The sequence below is a fragment of the Oncorhynchus kisutch genome, linkage group LG16 (genome assembly GCF_002021735.2).
Source record: "Oncorhynchus kisutch isolate 150728-3 linkage group LG16, Okis_V2, whole genome shotgun sequence".
Taxonomy (NCBI): domain Eukaryota; kingdom Metazoa; phylum Chordata; class Actinopteri; order Salmoniformes; family Salmonidae; genus Oncorhynchus; species Oncorhynchus kisutch.
In genome coordinates, this window is record NC_034189.2 from 15883179 (window position 1) to 15904794 (window position 21616).

The window sequence follows — 21616 nt, forward strand, 5'->3', positions numbered from 1 at the left end:
GGGACTCCTGCAATAGAGCCACACAATGCAGGCGATGAGTGTAGTATTAAACACATTTTTTTTACTGCAATAATTTTGCAGCGTAACTGCAGTTCGAGTGGAGTATACCTGCAGTTCAACTGCAGTTCACTTCAGTTATTCCGCAATTACTGCGTCAAAAGTCGACTGTTAATGCACTTTTACTGCAGTTGCAATCTTTTTTTGTAAGGGACACCTTGAAAGGCGGTGAATTGACAAAAGTGATCCGCTTGATCGCGGGTCTGAATATCGCGGGTCTATGGTCCCAAGTACAATACAAAAAAAGTGTATTTATTTTGCAAGAAGGGGTGTTCGCGCGGGTCATCTGTCAGGTGCGTAGGTTGACAAGTTCACAGCAGTTGTGCTGTTCGAATCAAACTGATTTGAGCGCTTGTACAGTAGCTATTATAAGAAAGCGAGTAGGCTACTTTGGATTACAATATGGAAGGTTACAAATACCCCGTTTTCTTCGAGGTTCCCAGTCTGGATCCAGCACAGAAAGAGAAGTTAGAAAAGTACTTTCAGGTTCGCCGTAAATCTGGTGGTGGAGACTGCGGACCGATACACAATGTTGGTGACAACGTTTACAAGATCGCATTTATTGACCGGACAGGTATAGAAATATTGAGTTTACTATTTGAACTGTACTTGAAACTAAAGGTGAAATGTAAAAAAAGTATATTTACATGTTTTCCTGTCGATAATTGTGTAACAGTTTCACTTTCATATTTAAAACTGGTCTATGCAGAAATCGCTCCACCGTTTTTTGTAAAATTTCTAATAGTTAGCCTAATTTCAGTTTGTGACAAAACAAACATGAATAGTGTAGAGAATCTTTGTACCATCTAAACCTCCGTGAAATATGTTTTCCATAAACAAAAATATTTGATTTTCATCTGTTTGAAGCTGGTGCACAAAACTGAAAGTAAAAGAAGCAAAAACTACACGAAAGAATGAGACGCATAGAAATAGCACAAATAGAACAGATCACAAATAGAACAGATCAACATCTTCTTAAACTTGCTTTCAAACGCAATGATAGATCTATAACTGACATATATATGTGAATGTGGGTGTCCCCCCAAAACGTTACATATTGCTGCTTTAAATTAGGCTGCATGCTAGCATGCTCACTTCACCCTTGTCTCTGTGAGAACATAACTTGTAGAATTTAAAGGGTAGTTCACCCAAATTAAAAATGTACATATTGATTTCCTTACCCAGGAAACAGGGTATGGACAAGGTACACTACATAGAGCATTAGTGAAGTCGACACCATTCTGTATACCTCTGGCCCTTCGTTAGACACTGTGTTAACTAACCTCCAGATGAGCTTCAATGCCACACAACTCTCCTTCCGTGGCCTCCAACTGCTCTTAAATGCAAGTAAAACTAAATGCATGCTCTTCAACCGATCGCTGCCCGCACCTGCCCGCCCGTTCAGCATCACTACTCTGGACGGTTCTGACTTAGAATATGTGGACAACTACAAATACCTAGGTGTCTGGTTAGACTGTAAACTCTCCTTGCAGCCTCACATTAAACATCTCCAATCCAAAATTAAATCTAGAATCGGCTTCCTATTTCGCAACAAAGCATCCTTCACTCATGCTGCCAAGCATACCCTTGTAAAACTGACCATCCTACCGATCCTCGACTTCGCCGATGTCATTTACAAAATAGCCTCCAACACTACTTAACAAATTGGATGCAGTCTATCACAGTGCCATCCGTTTTGTCACCAAAGCCCCATATACTACCCACCACTGCGACCTGTATGATCTTGTTGGCTGGCCCTCGCTTCATACTTGTCGCCAAACCCACTGGCTCCAGGTCATCTACAAGTCTCTGCTAGGTAAAGCCCCGCCTTATCTCAGCTCACTGGTCACCATAGCTACATCCACCGGTAGTCCCCGCTCCAGCAGGTATACCTCACTGGTCACCCCCAAAGCCAATTCTTCCTTTGGCTGCCTCTCCTTCCAGTTCTCTGCTGCCAATGACTTGAACAAACTGCAAAAATCTCTGAAGCTGTAGACTCTTACCTCCCTCACTAGCTTTAAGCACCAGCTGTCAGAGCAGCTCACAGATCACTGCACCTGTACATAGCTCATCTGTAAATAGCCCATCCAATCTACCTCATCCCCATACTGTATTTATTTATTTATCTTGCTCCTTTGCACCCCAGTATCTCAACTTGCACATTAATCTTCTGAACATCCTACCATTCCAGTGTTTAATTGCTATATTCTAAATACTTTTCTACCATTGCCTATTTATATTCTTCTGTATATTTATATTTTTGCTGTATATTTTTCTACTGTATTATTGATTGTATGTTTGTTTATTCTATGTGTAACTCTGTGTTGTTGTATGTGTTGAACTGCTTTGCTTTATCTTGGCCAGGTCGCAGTTGCAAATGAGAACTTGTTCTCAACTAGCCTACCTGGTTAAATAAAGGTGAAATAAAAAATAAATACATGTTGGATGATTAGGCCTGGCTCGCAGTCGGCCTTCCAATTTATCCCAAAGGTGTTCGATGGGGTTGAGGTCAGGGCTCTGTGCTGGCCAGTCAAGTACTTCCACATCAATCTCAACAAATCATTTCTGGATGGACCTTGCTTTGTGCACGGGGGCATTATCATGCTGAAACTGGAAAGGGCCTTCCCCAAACTGTCGCCACAAAGTTGGAAGCACAGAATCGTATTGAATGTCATTGTATGCTGTAGCGTAAAGATTTCCCTTCACTGGAATTAAGGAGCTTGAACAATGAATCACTGCCCTAGACCATTTTTCCTCCTCCACTTAACTTTACAGTTGCCACTTTTACATTGGGGCAGGTAGCATTCTCTTGGCATCAGCCAAACACAGATTTGTCCATCGGACTGCCAGATGGTGAGGCGTGATTCATCACGCCAGAGAATGCATTTTTTATGCTGCTCCAGAGTCCAATGGCGTTGAGCTTTACACCACTCCAGCCGACGCTTGGCATTGCGCATGGTGATGTTAGGCTTGTGAGCGGCTGCTCGGCCATGGACATTTATTTCATGAAGCTCCCGACGAACAGTTCTTGTGCTGACGTTGCTTCCAGAGGCAGTTTGGAACTCGGCAGTGAGTGTTGCCACCGAGAACAGATAATATTTGACATGCTACGCGTTTCAGCACTCAGTCAATCCCATTCTGTGAGATTGTGTGGCCTTCCACTTCGAGGCTGAGCTGTTGTTGCTCCTAGGTATTTACACTTCACAACAACCACTCTTATAGTTGACCGTTGTAGATGGACAGAAATTGTTAAACAAATAAAAAATATATTTTGTTTTTGAGATTCTTCAAAGTAGCTGCGCTTTGCCTTGATGACAGCTTTGCACACTCTTGGCATTCTCTCAACCAGCTTCATGAGTTCGTCACCCGGAATGCATTTCAATTAACAGGTGTGCCTTGTTAAAAGTTCATTTGTGGAATTTCTTTCTTTCTTAATGCATTTGAGCCAATCAGTTGAGTTGTGACAAGGTAGGGGTGGTATACAAAAGATTTGGTAAAATTTGTTATAAGACCAAGTCCATATTATGGCAAGAACAGCTCAAATAAGCAAAGAGAAACGACAGTCCATCATTACTTTAAGACATCAAGGTCAGTCAATACGGAACATTTTCAAGAACTTTGAATGTTTCTTAAAGTGCAGTCGCAGAAACTATCAAGTGCTATGATGAAACTTGCTATCATGAGGACCGCCACAGGAAAGGAAGACCCAGAGTTACTAGGGCCGGGGGGTATAACGTATTTTACTATATACCGGTATTGATGCACGGACCGGTTTGGGTTTTTACTTTACCTTCTATAACGGTATTTGAATGATTGGTTTGTTAAATGTGATACGCCTTATGTAACGTCCATTTTTATAGTTTACTCCGCTACTTGAGTCATCCCTCTCCGCTCTCTCTCTCTCTCCACGCCGCTTTCCACACAGACCTAGTCCCACACCCTGTCACTCAAGGAGTGCTTTTGTTGTTGCTTGACCATGAGACACTTTCGTTCAGTCTGCTTGGTCAATGCAGCACATGCAACAATGTTGATGACAACAATGTTTCAAATTTCATCGTAATATAAATTCACAAGCGTTCTTTAGTTACAATATTAGTTTGTGTTTCTTACATCTGCAAACAGCTAGTTTGTATTTTCTTACAAAGTTAAGCTAAATCCTGTTAGGCACCAATGCTAATCGTTAGCTTGCTAGCTAACTAGCTAATAAAGTACTGAGTCAGAGCAAACATAGCTAGCTAATACAGCCTTATAACAGTGCTGGTGAAAGCATAAATCAGCATATTTATCTTCTAAATCAAAGAGGAATAGGGGGAACATGAATATGTTGGCTATATGCATAAAGATGTAATGTAGCCAAAGATTATAGGGTCCCCTAGGAAACACAGAACATCACTTTGGTTTCTACCCTGTCACAGTAACTCGTTCATGGCATTTTCATTCTTTCTCATGTCAAACAACACTGTATTCAAAGTGCCCACTATTATTTATATTCTAACTAGAATTAGAATAAACATTATATTTCCATGATTCCAAAAGTTCACCCAAGTGTTTTGATCTAAATCGCAATTGCAACATTTAAAAATAAGGCAGAGAATTTTTGCCCATATCGTGGCAGTGTGGAAATGATCTCAAATGATTGCAGGAAATGCGGAAATTGATGGAAATGCAGGAAATTATTTAAGTTGAAGTTGAATTTAACAGTATAAAACAATCTGAATGGAGAGTGACCCATTTAAATAATTTAGAATATACTGTATGTGTTGCCACCCTAGGGTCAAGCACTACTCATAAAGCAAATTTGAACTTTTATTAATGAATAACATCAAATACTGTCAAATTACCGTCATACCAACAAAAATTTGAAAAATACCATGATATGATATCTTGGCCATATCACCCAGCCCTAAGAGTTACCTCTGCTGCAGAGGATAAGTTCATTAGAGTTACCAGCCTCAGAAATTGCAGCCCAAATAAATGCTTCACAGAGTTCAAGTAACAGACACATCTCAACATCAACTGTTCAGAGGAGACTGAGTGAATCAGGCCTTCATGGTTGAATTGCTGCAAAGAAACCACTACTAAAGGACACTAAGAAGAAAATACTTTTTTTGTGTCAAGAAAGACAAGCAATGGACATTAGACCGATGGAAATCTGTCCTTTGGTCTGATGATTTTTTTTTGGTCCAACCGCTGTGTCTTTGCAGAGTATGAGAACGGATGATATCCGCATGTGTGGTTGCCACCGGGAAGCATGGAGGAGGAGGTGTGATGGTGTGTGGGTGCTTTGCTGGTGAAACTGATTTTTTTTAAATTCAAGGCACACTTAACCAACATGGCTACCACAGCATTCTGCAGCGATACACCATCCCATCTGGTTTGGGCTTAGTGGGACTATAATTTGTTTTTCAACAGGACAATGATCCAACACACCAGGCTGTGTAAGGGCTATTTGATCAAGAATGAGAGTGATGGAATACTGCATCAGATAACCTGGCCTCCATAATCACCCAAACTCAACCAAATTGAGATGGTTTGGGATGAGTTGGACCGCAGAGTGAAGGAAAAGCAGCCAACAATTGCTCAGCATATGTGGGAACTGCTTCAAGACTGTTGGAAAAGCATTCCAGGTGAAGCTGGTTGAGAGAATGCCAAGAGTGTGTAAAGCTCTCAAGGCAAAGGGTGGCAACTTTGAAGAATCTAAAATATATTTTGATTTGTTTAACACTTTTTTGGTTACTACGTGATTCCATATGTGTTATTTCATAGTTTTGATGTCTTCACTATTATTCAACCATGTAGAAACCCTTGAATGAGTAGGTCTGTTCAAACTTTGGACTGGTACGAAATATGTATATAATTAATTTTCCATGAGTCTATTGGAAAAAATAATAGGATGTGTTGTCAAAACAAATGAATGCATTCAAAAGTGAAAAAAATATTATTAAAGGGTAAATTCTTTTCACCCTGTAACGGCTGTTGGTGGAAGAATGTGAGGACCAAAGCACAGCGTGGTACGTGTTCATGTTTGTTTATTGACACTGAACACTAAATACAAAAATAACAACAGGAATAACCAAAACAGTCCTGAAAGGTAAAAAAACACTAAACAGAAATCAACTACCCACAAGACACAGGTGGGAAAAGGCTACCTAAGTATGGTTCTCAATCAGAGGCAACGATCAACAGCTGTCCCTGATTAAGAACCATACCCGGCCAAAACAAAGAAATACAAACACATAGAAAAAGAACATAGAATGCCCACCCAAATCACACCCTGACCAACCCAAAAATAGAGACATAAAAGCTCTCTACGGTCAGGGCGTGACACACCCTTTGAACATTTTGAGATTTTGGGGCTTCGTCAAGCAACTAGTTACCAACAACAACAAAAACAATTTACTATGATGTCTGTGTTATTGTGGAGCATTGAAAAATGATCTATTTGGAATTATAGTAATGTGCAGCCAAACTGAAAATGTTGGCTCAGTAGTGCACTTTGTGATAAAAGCACCAGATTTGGCTTAGAGGCAGATGTACATGTACTGTATGTACCCTGAAAATGTTTAGATATGGAGCAGTTTTGGTCCATAAATCAAATCAAATCAAATTTATTTGTCACATACACATGGTTAGCAGATGTTAATGCGAGTGTAGAGAAATGCTTGTGCTTCTAGTTCCGACAGTGCAGTAATAACCAACGAGTAATCTAACAATTCCAAAACTACTACCTTATACACACACGTGTAAAGGGATAAAGAATATGTACATAAAGATATATGAATGAGTGATGGTACAGAACGGCATCGGCAAGATGCAGTAGATGGTATCGAGTACAGTATATACATATGAGATGAGTATGTAAACAAAGTGGCATAGTTTAAAGTGGCTAGTGATACATGTATTACATAAAGATGCAGTAGATGATAGAGTACAGTATATACGTATACATATGAGATGAATAATGTAGGGTATGTAAACATTATATTAAGTAGCATTGTTTAAAGTGGCTAGTGATATATTTTACATAAATTCCCATCAATTCCCAATATTAAAGTGGCTGGAGTTGAGTCAGAGTGTTGGCAGCAGCCACTCAATGTGGCTGTTTAACAGTCTGATGGCCTTGAGATAGAAGCTGTTTTTCAGTCTCTCGGTCCCAGCTTTGATGCACCTGTACTGACCTCGCCTTCTGGATGATAGCAGGGTGAACAGGCAGTGGCTCGGGTGGTTGTTGTCCTTGATGATCTTTATGGCCTTCCTGTGACATTGGGTGGTGTAGGTGTCCTGGAGGGCAGGTAGTTTTCCCCCGGTGATGCGTTGTGCAGACCTCACTACCCTCTGGAGAGCCTTACGCTTGTGGGCGGAGCAGTTGGCGTACCAGGCGGTGATACAGCCCGACAGGATGCTCTCGATTGTGCATCTGTAGAAGTTTGTGAGTGCATTTGGTGACATGCCGAATTTCTTCAGCCTCCTGATGTTGAAGAGGTGCTGCTGCGCCTTCTTCACGATGCTGTCTGTGTAGGTGGACCAATTCAGTTTGTCTGTGATGTGTACGCCGAGGAACTTAAAATTTACAACCCTCTCCACTACTGTCCCATCGATGTGGATAGGGGGGTGTTCCCTCTGCTGTTTCCTGAAGTCCACAATCATCTCCTTAGTTTTGTTGACGTTGAGTGTGAGGTTATTTTCCTGACACCACACTCCGAGGGCCCTCACCTCCTCCCTGTAGACCGTCTCGTCGTTGTTGGTAATCAAGCCTACCACTGTCATGTCGTCCACAAACTTGATGATTGAGTTGGAGGCGTGCGTGGCCACGCAGTCGTGGGTGAACAGGGAGTACAGGAGAGGGCTCAGAACGCACCCTTGTGGGGCCCCAGTGTTGAGGATCAGCGGGGTGGAGATGTTGTTACCTACCCTCACCACCTGGGGGCGGCCCGTCAGGAAGTCCAGTACCCAGTTGCACAGGGCGGGGTCGAGACCCAGGGTCTCGCGCTTGATGACGAGTTTGGAGGGTACTATGGTGTTAAATGCTGAGCTGTAGTCGATGAACAGCATTCTCACATAGGTATTCCTCTTGTCCAGATGGGTTAGGGCAGTGTGGTTGAGATTGCATCGTCTGTGGACCTATTTGGGCGGTAAGCAAATTGGAGTGGGTCTAGGGTGTCAGGTAGGGTGGAGGTGATATGGTCCTTGACTAGTCTCTCAAAGCACTTGATGATGACGGAAGTGAGTGCTACGGGGCGGTAGTCGTTTAGCTCAGTTACCTTAGCTTTCCTGGGAACAGGAACAATGGTGGCCCTCTTGAAGCATGTGGGAACAGCAGACTGGGATAAGGATTGATTGAATATGTCCGTAAACACACCAGCCAGCTGGTCTGCGCATGCTCTGAGGGCGCGGCTGGGGATGCCGTCTGGGCCTGCAGCCTTGCGAGGGTTAACACGTTTAAATGTTTTACTCACCTCGGCTGCAGTGAAGGAGAGTCCGCATGTTTTGGTTGCGGGCAGTGTCAGTGGCACTGTATTGTCCTCAAAGTGGGCAAAAAAGTTATTTAGTCTGCCTGGGAGCAAGACATCCTGGTCTGTAACTGGGCTGGTTTTCTTTTTGTAATCCGTGATTGACTGTAGACCCTGCCACATACCTCTTGTCTGAGCCGTTGAATTGCGATTCTACTTTGTCTCTATACTAACGCTTAGCTTGTTTGATTGCCTTGCGGAGGGAATAGATACACTGTTTGTATTCGGTCACGTTTCCGGTCACCTTGCCCTGATTAAAAGCAGTGGTTCACGCTTTCAGTTTCACGGAATGCTGTCATCAATCCACGGTTTCTGGTTTGGGAATGTTTTAATCGTTGGGAACGACATCTTCAACGTATGTTCTAATGAACTCGCTCACCGAATCAGCGTATTCGTCAATGTTGTTGTTTGACGCAATACAAAACATATCGTATTGCTTAGGGGGTGTGGCAGCTTCCTAAAAAAATGTAAATGTATTTTTAGATTCCAGTCAGTGTCTCTGTACCAAGTTGACTCTCATCTTTCAGATGGAATTGAATTGATAGCCTAGCATTACAATGTTAGAGCCAAAAGTCTGATGGCACCGTTGCCCATATTGCGGGCCGTTCTTACTGTAGATTGAACCCATAAATCAGATTAGCTCAAACGCTAATTTCTCAGCCCGTTGAGTATCACAGACACACTTTTTTTTATATGAATAACAGAGCAATGTTCATGTTGCTATGGATGAAATGTATCAAAATAACTGTTAACATGAAAAACAGACAAAAGTGTCTATTTTTTAACAACAAATTTAACAAAAAATGATTTAAAAAATAAATAATAATAATACTTATTTTGGGGAAATAAAACAATTTCTGTGAATTACAAAAGTTAAAATTACTGCTTGACAGTGTCTCTTTACAATCATTAATAATTTGTGGTAAAAAAATGACCCCATTTTGTGCTTTTAAGATAAAAATGAGTTGTCACTTTTAGGGTTGTTATTTCTATTACCACTACTACGACTATAATAACAATAACTCATTATGATGCTGTAACTCTTCCAGTCCAGGAGAGGGTACTTCAGATAGCTCATGTGTTGGAGATGCCTGGAGGACCTCTCACCCTCACTCTGAGAGACAGCCAGGAGCCTCCACCCACAACAACCTCCCCAGTCAGCAGTCAGGAGGTGAGGCCAGACTATACAGTACAGCTGCACCTATATAGTGCATGCTTAGTCACTTAAGTTAAAAACATTTATCTTCCATAATATGAGGTCAATATACACATTGTAATTGCATCCCAGTAAACACATATCGTGGATCTGCCTGTCAGGTAATGGCTTTATTATCCCTTCAAATGAGGTCAAAATAGTCTGCATTGATTTTATTGCATGTTTGATTTTATGATGAGTAAAATATAAATTTACAATATGAGAAATGACAAGAACATACATTTTAGCCAAATGAATCTGTATTAAACTAAAATGGACAAATGCCAAACGAGTTGATAGATTTATAATATAATCCAGACACAGCTGTACGGTTGACCTACAATAATAAATGAATAATAAACGTAGATAAAGACAGACATAATAATCATTAACAGTGGAATTCCCCAGGACTTACACCTTTTTTCACCAGTCCCTCCCATTCCATCCCTCCCTCCCTGTCCAGACATCCCCACCTGGTTTCCTAGAGCATGAACTCCATCTAGACTCCTACCTCCTGAGATACCTGAAGGAGAGCCCTGGGGCTGGAAGAGACCTGCAGCAGCAGCTGTCCTCTCTGGGCTGCTCTGTCCACCTCCATCCAGAGGACGGGAGGGCAGTGGTCAGAGGCTCAGGCCAAGCTGGGTCATGTGGAGATGGGGTTGGGGTGGGACCATGGAAGGTACAGGTCGAGAGACTGTTCAAACAGCTCCAGGAGCGGTACAAATGCCACTATGAGGTAGACCCACGTAAGCTCCAGACTCTGCTGCAGAGCAGTACCCTGGGTTCAGAGGATGTGAGGGTTTACTGCGAGGCAGGGGAAGGGTTTGCGGTGGTGGTTGGGGAGGGGCCCGAGGTCCAGGCCAAGCTGAAGGAGCTGGAGGCCTTCCAGGGTCAGGGTCTGAGCTCCTGGAAGCAGGAGAAGATCAGCACCACCTGTCAACTTGGACAGTCCAAGCTCCGTCTTCTAGGTGAAGTGATAGAGAAGGATATAGTTGAGGTTGTTCCAGGGGTGAAGGTGACACGCGGTGACTCTGGCCAGCTGGAGCTGATGGGTTCAGCAAGTGATGTCCGGACAGCCAGACAGTTAGTTACAGATAAAATCTCTCTGGTGCTGGAGCGGGTGGTGCCTGAGGTGTCCCTCCATCTCCTGTCCTTCCTGAGGGATGAGTATGGGAGGCCTGGGAACCTGAGCAGTCTGCTGGGGTTGGGACTCCATGTGGAGGTAGAGTTGGGGGATACAGAGCTCCGTCTGTTCTCCCTCTCCTCTGGGAAACTGGACCAGGCTGAGAAGGATCTGCTGGGGGAGTTTGGGGAGGAGAAGATTGACGTGCCCAACGGTGCTTTCCAGGCTGAACTGAAGTCCAAACTTGAGACAAAGGTGAAGGAGATGAACCAAAGTAGACGCAGGGTGGTGGCCAGGTATGGTCCTGGGTGTAGAGTACAGCTGCTGGGTCACCTGAAGCAGGTTCAGGAGCTGAGGGAGGAGATTGGGGCCTTTCTGAAAGACCAGTCCAGTGTAAGAGTTGTGGGACGTCCTCAACAGAACCATGGTGGCATAGACGGTGAAGCAGGCGCCGGACCAAGACCTAACGAGACGATCGCAGCCACCAGCTATCACCTCCAGGGTGGGCTGCAGGTAGTTGTTTTTCAGGGTGACATCACCAAGGAACGGGCAGACGCACTGGTGAACGCAGCCAATGAGTATCTGGATCACGCTGGGGGCGTGGCTGCAGCTCTGAGCCGGGCGGGGGGGCATGAAATACAGCAAGCCAGCAGGGATCTGGTTAGGCAGATAGGGAGAGTACCCACAGGTACAGTGGTAGAGACTACAGGGGGGAATCTGCCTTGTAAGATGCTGCTGCATGCAGTGGGACCAGTAGGGGGCAGCGTAGGTGGGAATGAGCGCCCTCTGCTGGAGAAGACAGTAAAGGCAGTCCTGGATCTGGCAGAGACCCTGGAGCTCCAGACCCTGGCCATGCCCTGCATCAGCTCAGGGTTATTTGGCGTCCCTCTGAAGGTGTGCTCTGAGGCCATAGTCTCTGCAGTGAGGGACTTTGGGAGGGAACAGCACATCCTTACCAAGGTCACTCTGATTGATTTGAGTGGAGAGGCAGTGAGAGCCATGCAGGAGGCCTGTGATAGGCTGTTACAGGGCAAGAGGGAGATTCCTGAGTGGGAGAGAATGTCGAGCACCACCACGACCACTACACATGCTCCTCAGAGAGACACCACTGCTGCCTCCACCAGGGGAACAGCTGCTCCAGAGGTCTGTGTCCAGGTGGAGATCATCCAGGGAACCATAGAGAAACAGGAGGTAAGAGAGAGACACACTGACATGGCCACAGCCTTCACATTATGTGAATTATGTTGACTTCGAACTGACCCAATGTTCCCTTTCTCTTTTACACTTTCTTTTCCTTTTTCTCTCCCCCTTTTACTTGATTTATTTGTCTCCCCCCCCCCCCCCCCCCCCCCCCCCCCCACCCCCCTCTGTCTTTCTGTCTGTCTGTGTCTGTCACTCTGAAGGTGGATGCTCTGGTGTCACCCATGGTTGGTAGTGACCCTCTATCCTCCCGAGTGGGTAATGTCTTGTCTGAGGCAGCTGGACCGGTGCTGATGACAGCATTTCTGAAGGAATCAGCGGGATGGACTGCACCTGGTGACAACGTCCTGGTGGAGGGACTGTCTGGTCTCAGCTCTGGCCGTGTCTTCTTCCTCAGCTGTGCACACTGGGACAACAATCCCCAAGGACCAGCTGTACAGGTGTGTGTGTGTGTGTGTGTTATGACCTTTGAACCTCCAGTAACCCTTGACCTCTGGTCCTCTCTCAGGCTCTGATGCAGGGTGTGAGGAAAATCCTGACTGCTTGTGAGATCCGGGGCTTCCGTTCCATTGCGTTCCCTGTAGTTGGAACTGGTGAGGTTCTCCAGTTCCCTCACAACGTGGCAACGCAGGTTCTGCTAGAAGAGATCCGTAGGTATGAACAGAATCGAGCAAGCAGAACCCCCTTCCTTGTCCGCATTGTCGTCCATCCCAATGACAGAGATTCTACCAAGGTGAGAACTTTTAAAGGTCTCAAAGAATTAAACAAAATGTCCATTAACTTCAATATGTTTAAGCGAATCACATTGCAGATTATCTGAAGCCCTTATATAATACTGTGTAATATATCAATAATGGCAGATTTTTTAATAATAACAATCACTTTTCTTCATTGCAGCTTTTCAAACTACCCAGAATGTTTTGCATCTCAGAGGGTTCAAATTGGGCACTCATCCAGAGCAAGGTGAGTTACAACACTTCACCCCCACCTTTAAATCAAATACATTATTACGATATGATTGATCCATTTCAAGTTATAATTCTGAACCCTCCCTATAGACATCAGGATTGTGCTGCTTGTTATAACCGGAGGAGGTAAAACAGTGCTGGAAACACCATCTTCGGACAAGATGATGTGTTCCTCTCAGACAGTTCCTCCACCTCCTCAACACAGAAATGTAAAGCTCAGACCAAGAACATCAAAGGCAGAAACATCACCCTGATTGACACACCTGGATTCTTTAAAACTGACATCCCTGAAGAGGAGCTGAAACCTAAAATAGTCAAATGTATAACAGAATGTGCTCCAGGACCGCATGCCTTTCTCATTGTACTGAAAGTGGAACGGTATACAATCTATTCAAGACTGTAGGGAAAATCGAGACATATTTTTCACCAGAGGCATTTAAATATGCCACAGTCCTCTTCACTCATGGCGACCAACAGAATGATGAACTGAACAAGCTTGTGGAGAAATGTGGAGGCTGCTATCACGTGATCGACAACAAATACTGGAACACCAATCAGCAGGGTCGGTACAGGAACAATCAGTACCAAGTAGCAGAGTTACTCAACACCATAGAGAAGATGGTGAGAGATAACGGAGGAGCGTTCTACACCAACGAGATGCTCCAAGAGGCAGAGAGATTAATACAAGCAGAGATGGAGAGTCTTAGGAAGGAGTCAATTGGCCAGATGTCAGAGAAAGAGATGGGAAAACAGGCTAAAGAAATAGTGAGGAATAAACTCCTGATCAAACTCTCAGGGACACTAACAGGTGTTGGTAGGCATAGCTGCAGGAGTTGTCTTTGGGACGTCCACAACAACAGGAGCAGTCAGAGGAGGGTCCGTAGGAGTTACTGCAGCAGAGGAGGCAGAGACAGTACCGGAGGCTTTAAACTAAGGTTCTGAATGTGCAAGAAGAAACCCTTTTGAAAGGTTATAGTAACAGATAAACCTGGAATCATTGGATAAGTATGATTCAACATCTGACTAACTATGTAGACATCAGTCAGTTATATTCCACTGTTGAACAGCTTTTTGTCCCATTTATTTTTCTTTCTGATTTGTTAAAAGCAGGCGACAGGGTTCTGGTTAAACTGAATGAATATTAAATTGTTCAATTTGAGGTTAATATTTTTTTAATGTTTAATGTACAAATGGACTAATTGAATGAATCATTTGAAGTGTTTAATGATTTGAAACGGTATTGAATAAATATGTCATTCAGTTCAAAATGTAAATTAATTGAACATTCAAGTTCAATGTTTATATTTTCAAGTTCAATTCGGGTAATTATTGCATTCATTGTCGTGTGTATCAAGTTTATAAACCATCATTTCAAGTTAATCAAAGTTCAATATATTAAACTTCACAGATGCAATTTGGATTCCGTTTTCAAGTTCAGTTCTCTAAATCAGTGCCGTTTTTAGCATGCCAATCTTGGTGGGACAAACAAACCCAAAATTTTTTTGATGCATGCCAGCAAAGCCACGACACAACACTAAACAATAGATTTATAGCACTATAACGGTGCCCACAAACTGTTGAGACCTACATAAAGCTGTCCCAACAGCAGAGCTTTCTTTTCAGCACCATGGAGTGAATCCTTACCAATGCTACACCTGGCTATCAGCTGAACATAGCTGATATGGCTGACTTCTCCACAATTACCTGCGGAGGTCATTCCAGGAGCAGCTCTGGATAGAGACGGGCACGCCAAATGGTCACCTACCTGATGTCACCAGGGCAGGTGCCAACAACACCCCCAGACAGGCACTCCAGGTGAGGGAGAACCTGACCATCTTCTTCTCATCGCCAGCAGGTGAAGTCCCATGGCAGTATGCCGTGGAGTGAAACGGCTCTTTTAAGAGCCCCCTAACACAAAGGTTATTTTAAGAACCCTCCACCGTTGTCCATAAAATTGAATTTTCTTCCCCCAGATGACTTTAAGTATCATTGTCTCTCTTCATTTGGAAGTTATATTGAAGTGACATTTGGGAGTAAAGATCACACCTTAACCCCTTCGCTAATAATGAATGTTATCCTAAGACTTTATAAACAAATGACTTTATGAATTGACTGAATTTAAACAGAACTGACTTGTGTGAAAAGAAAGGTACAATGAGGGAGGTCAAAACAACAACCAGACAACTCCTCTTCCTGTCCTTCCTGTGAGCTGGTCGGCTAAATTGACTCCATTTCTGAAAGGGAAGAGAAAAACAACACATACAAGCTTAACATAATATGACACCATAAAAGGTGAGATTTATGTTAACTAAATACTGCTTGCATAGTGTAGTTAGTGGCATAAATATTGGAACAGTGTGGTAAAGTTGGTAATACTTGCTGTTTACTCATGGAATTTGTATTTCAGATCAAAAGATGAATATTACAGGCAAATATTTAGACAGCAAACTGTTGTTTTAGGATATTTTCTAACCCAGAAACAACAGCTATACATTTGACTCATGTTAATACCTTGATCTGAAATACCAATTAGCCTACATGACTATACTGTAAAAATGACCTACTTTACTTCACTGTCGCAACACTTATGACACTACCTATGATGTGGAGAGAAGAAAATGTACCATTGAATTCGGCCTCGAAAAGCAGCTGATACATTTGAACCTTGACTGCTGCTTTTCTTCACTGAGGCAGCCTCTTCAGTGTTGGCACCAGGCTCATGGCAAATAGGGTCTCGTCATCCTCCTTCCTGTGAGCATCAGGTTGGGCTGCATCCCTCTCGACGGCTTGGAGGAGCCTCTGCTGAAATGAATTAAGTGGATCTGGGGGCTGGTGTGACGTTGTTCCTCTTCATTTCTCTCCACGGCCACATCCTGTTCAACAAGGTCCTCAGTGGACACTTCCGTGAGGTTCATAATAATCTCAGGTGGTCCTAGATCCAGAGGTGCTTCCTCCATTTCATCATCTTCCATGGCTGCACCGGTGGTGGTCATACTTGTGGATGATGTAGACGTTGTAGAGGGTCTTGCTGCACCGGTGGTGGTCATACTTGTGGATGATGTAGACGTTGTAGAGGGTCTCGCTACACACCGGTGGTGGTCATACTTGTGGATGATGTAGACATTGTAGAGGGTCTCGCTGCACCGGTGGTGGTCATACTTGTGGATGATGTAGACGTTGTAGAGGGTCTCTCTGCACCGGTGGTGGTCATACTTGTGGATGATGTAGACGTTGTAGAGGGTCTCGCTACACACCGGTGGTGGTCATACTTGTGGATGATGTAGACGTTGTAGAGGGTCTCGCTACACACTGGTGGTGGTCATACTTGTGGATGATGTAGACATTGTAGAGGGTCTCGCTGCACCGGTGGTGGTCATACTTGTGGATGATGTAGACGTTGTAGAGGGTCTCTCTGCACCGGTGGTGGTCATACTTGTGGATGATGTAGACATTGTAGAGGGTCTCGCTGCACCGGTGGTGGTCATACTTGTGGATGATGCAGATGTTGTAGAGGGTCTCGCTGCACCGGTGGAGGCAGTGGTCGCATTTGTAGGTGACGTTGAGGGTCTTGATGCACCGGTGGGGACAACACTTGTGGATGACGTAGTAGAGGGTCTGGCTGTAAAATTGCCACTCGTTGCCCTAGGCACAATAAATGGATCCAGAAAAGAAAGAATGTGGCAGAAGCACCAAGGCTGCTGGCCTGAAGCTGCTGACACAGACCTCTCCTTCTCTTTCTCTGCCCTTCTCTCTCTGATACCTGTCCCTGAGTCATCTCCACTTCCTCCTACAGTCTTCTTCTACATAGACATGAACATGATTAGCCAAACCATTACCTAGCATAACTATAGTTATTAGCTAGCTATCATGGATATGTCAGCTACTGTACACACAGACACACACACACACACACACACACAGTTATCTGACCAAATTATCAGGGACACAGTATTATCTACCATTTCTATTACTATTTATCTGACAATCACACTCTTTCAAACATGACTATTTGGGAAAGATATCAGGGGTAGTAACTAGCATAATTTATGACTTTCTTTCTCTCACACACACACACACCTCAACGGCTAGGTTAGCTAGCTAGCTAACATTAACTAGCCACATCTAGCATAAGCTCACTACTAAACTGACCTGACAATCCTACTATCGTGGACACTTGTCTCCAAGCAGCATTTTTGTGTTTACGTCCCTGTAGCTGTCAGCAGTTGTGTCAAAAAGACACCGTTTTGAGGATACTGCGAAAATGATTCTCTCCTCCATGTGTCCAACCGCATGCAACCTTCTGCAAAAGATACCTGCATCAGTATAGTTGCCTAGTTGCGCAAAATGTTACACAGCAGTGATGCAATGAAGCAGTCTGTGTGTTCGAAGCATAAAACCACAAACAACAAGCAATGCAGATGTAGAAGCACGGTGGCTAGGACAAACTCCCTAGAAAGCCTGGAATCTAGGAAGAAACCTAGAGAGGAACCAGGCTCTGAGGGGTGGCCAGTCTTCTTCTGGCTGTGCAGGGTGGAGATTATAACAGTACATGGCCAAAATGTTAAAACGTTCATAGATTACCAGCAGGGTCAAATAATAATAATCACAGTGGTTGTAGAGGGTGCAACAGGTCAGCACCTCAGGAGTAAATGTCAGTTGGCTTTTCATAGCCGAGCATTCAGAGTTAGAGACAGCAGGTGTGGTAGAGAGAGAGAGTTGAAAACAGCAGGTCCGGGACAAGGTAGCACGTCTGGTGAACAGGTCAGGGTTCCATAGCCGCAGGCAGAACAGTTGAAACCGGAGCAGAACAACCCAGGTGGACTCGGGGAAAAGGAGTCATCAGACCAGGTAGAAATACACCAGATATAAAAGACTGACCCTAGCCCCCCCGACAAACTATTGCAGCATAAATACTGGAGGCTGAGACTGGAGGGGTCGGGAGACACTGTGGCCCCGTCCGACAATACCCCCGGGCAGGGCCAACGAGGGGGGCGCCAACCCGGACGCAACCCACTCAAGTGACGCACCCCTCCTTAGGAAGGCAAGATGGCGTAGCAGTAAGTCGTCCTGTCGTGTCGTGTCCCTGTATATTTCGTTTATTTTTCGTTTTTTACATATTTTTCGTTTTTTACATAGCTATCCCTTTAAAAACATTTTGCTAAACCTAAGTTTCCAAATACTCTCCTGCTACCCGCCTCACCCAATGTAGCTATTTTTCCTAAAGTATTTATATTTACTTCGGAACCCCTCAACTGAAGCTAGCCAGCTAACCACCAGCTATGCTAGCGGTCTTCAGCTAACCGGTCATCAGCTAACCTGTAGTTCGGAAAGCTCTCGCCAGTTCGAACAACGCGACTCTAACCAGAGCAATGACGGACCTATTTATTTTTCATCCCCGGATTCATCCCCGGATTCCCACCGCAAACGGAACATTTTTCAGCTGGATTTTTCAGCTGGATCTTCACAACTAGCTATCTAGCTAAACCGCAACCCCGGATGATTACCCCTGGCTAGCGTTTCCACCCACTTAGCTTGAAGCTAGCCCGGCCTGCGCTACCACCGTAGCATACTCCTGAGCTACAATACCCGGGCCCACGACCGGTCTATCGATGTCACCGCATGAAGAGGAATAAACAGACTCACCCCATCGCGACGTCCCCCAAAGGCTAACTCTCTAGCCCTCGCTATCTCCCTGCTTGCTAATTCGGCCTGCTAACTGCTAGCTTGTCCAGCTCCGGTCAGCTAACTGCTACCTTGTCTAGCCCGGGCCTACAAACTGTTAGCTTGTTAGCACAGGCCTGCTAACCGCCTGAATCGCCGCGTCCCAAACGCTCACCGGACCCATATTTACTTTCTATCTCTTTTGACTTTTAATTTGTTTATACCTTCCGGAAACCTGCCTCACCCAATGTGATACGGAATCGCTATTATTTTTTTAAATTTTTAGAACACACTCAAGAACCTCCAGAAGCTAACCAGCTAACTAGCTACAAGCTATTTAGTCATTGTTAGTTTTTTTTTACCTGGATAACACTCGCCAGTCCAGCTTCCCTGCCCCATCCACCGCTGCCCCCTGGACACTGATCTCTTGGCTACATAGCTGATGCACGCTGGACTGTCCATTAATCACGGTACTCCATTCTGCTTGTTTGTTTTATCTGTTGGCCCCGTTGCCTAGTCTACGCCATTTTACCTGCTGTTGTTGTGCTAGCTGATTAGCTGTTGTCTCACCTACTGTTTTAGCTAGCTTTCCCAATTCAACACCTGTGATTACTGTATGCCTCGCTGTATGTCTCTCTCAAATGTCAATATGCCTTGTATACTGTTGTTCAGGTTAGTTATCATTGTTTTAGTTCACAATGGAGCCCCTAGTTCCACTCTTCATACCCCTGATAACTCCTTTGTCCCACCTCCCACACATGCGGTGACCTCACCCATTACTACCAGCATGTCCAGAGATACAACCTCTCTCATCATCACCCAGTGCCTGGGCTTACCTCCGCTGTACCCGCACCCCACCATACCCCTGTCTGCGCATTATGCCCTGAATATATTCTACCATGCCCAGAAACCTGCTCCTCTTATTCTCTGTCCCCAACGCTCTAGGCGACCAGTTTTGATAGCCTTTAGCCGCACCCTCATACTACTCCTTCTCTGTTCCGCGGGTGATGTGAAGGTAAACCCAGGCCCTGCATGTCCCCAGGCACCCTCATTTGTTGACTTCTGTGATCGAAAAAGCCTTGGTTTCATGCATGTCAACATCAGAAGCCTCCTCCCTAAGTTTGTCTTACTCACTGCTTTAGCACACTCTGCTAACCCTGATGTCCTTGCTGTGTCTGAATCCTGGCTCAGGAAGGCCACCAAAAATTCAGAGATTTCCATACCCAACTATAACATCTTCCGTCAAGATAGAACTGCCAAAGGGGGAGGAGTTGCAGTTTACTGCAGAGATAGCCTGCAAAGTAATGTCATACTTTCCAGGTCCATACCCAAACAGTTCGAACTACTAATTTTGAAAATTACTCTCTCCAGAAATAAGTCTCTCACGGTTGCCGCCTGCTACCGACCCCCCTCAGCTCCCAGCTGTGCCCTGGTCACCATTTGTGAATTGATCGCCCCCCATCTAGCTTCAGAGTTTGTTCTGTTAGGTGACCTAAACTGGGATATGCTTAACACCCCGCCAGTCCTACAATCTAAGCTAGATGCCCTCAATCTCACACAAATCATCAAGGAACCCACCAGGTACAACCCTAACTCTGTAAACAAGGGCACCCTCATAGACGTCATCCTGACCAACTGGCCCTCCAAATACACCTCCGCTGTCTTCAACCAGGATCTCAGCGATCACTGCCTCATTGCCTGTATCCGCTACGGAGCCGCAGTCAAACGACCACCCCTCATCACTGTCAAACGCTCCCTAAAACACTTCTGTGAGCAGGCCTTTCTAATCGACCTGGCCCGGGTATCCTGGAAGGACATTGACCTCATCCCGTCAGTTGAGGATGCCTGGTCATTCTTTAAAAGTAACTTCCTCACCATTTTAGATAAGCATGCTCCGTTCAAAAAATGCAGAACTAAGAACAGATACAGCCCTTGGTTCACCCCAGACCTGACTGCCCTCGACCAGCACAAAAACATCCTGTGGCGGACTGCAATAGCATCGAATAGTCCCCGTGATATGCAACTGTTCAGGGAAGTCCGGAACCAATACACGCAGTCAGTCAGGAAAGCTAAGGCCAGCTTCTTCAGGCAGGAGTTTGCATCCTGTAGCTCCAACTCCAAAAAGTTCTGGGACACTGTGAAGTCCATGGAGAACAAGAGCACCTCCTCCCAGCTGCCCACTGCACTGAGGCTAGGTAACACGGTCACCACTGATAAATCCATGACTATCGAAAACTTCAATAAGCATTTCTCAACGGCTGGCCATGCCTTCCGCCTGGCTACTTCAACCTCAGCCAACAGCTCCGCCCCCCCCGCAGCTCCTCGCCCAAGCCTCTCCAGGTTCTCCTTTACCCAAATCCAGATAGCAGATGTTCTGAAAGAGCTGCAAAACCTGGACCCGTACAAATCAGCTGGGCTTGACAATCTGGACCCTCTATTTCTGAAACTATCTGCCACCATTGTCGCAACCCCTATTACCAGCCTGTTCAACCTCTCTTTCATCTCGTCTGAGATCCCCAAGGATTGGAAAGCTGCCGCAGTCATCCCCCTCTTCAAAGGGGGAGACACCCTGGACCCAAACTGTTACAGACCTATATCCATCCTGCCCTGCCTATCTAAGGTCTTCGAAAGCCAAGTCAACAAACAGGTCACTGACCATCTCGAATCCCACCGTACCTTCTCCGCTGTGCAATCCGGTTTCCGAGCCGGTCATGGGTGCACCTCAGCCACACTCAAGGTACTAAACGATATCATAACCGCCATCGATAAAAGACAGTACTGTGCAGCCGTCTTCATCGACCTTGCCAAGGCTTTCGACTCTGTCAATCACCATATTCTTATCGGCAGACTCAGTAGCCTCGGTTTTTCGGATGACTGCCTTGCCTGGTTCACCAATTACTTT

General features: G+C 44.9%; 1 protein-coding gene across 1 annotated transcript; it reads left to right on the forward strand.

The window, feature by feature from the left end:
- Positions 1-317: 317 nt before the first annotated feature.
- Positions 318-14473, forward strand: LOC109906387 (uncharacterized). Its single transcript, XM_020504061.2, has 7 exons — positions 318-631; positions 9617-9738; positions 10226-12076; positions 12289-12525; positions 12594-12818; positions 12983-13048; positions 13144-14473. The coding sequence occupies exons 1-7, from the start codon at positions 460-462 to the stop codon at positions 13168-13170; spliced, it is 2700 nt and encodes an 899-aa protein (XP_020359650.2). The 5' UTR covers positions 318-459; the 3' UTR covers positions 13171-14473.
- Positions 14474-21616: the final 7143 nt, after the last annotated feature.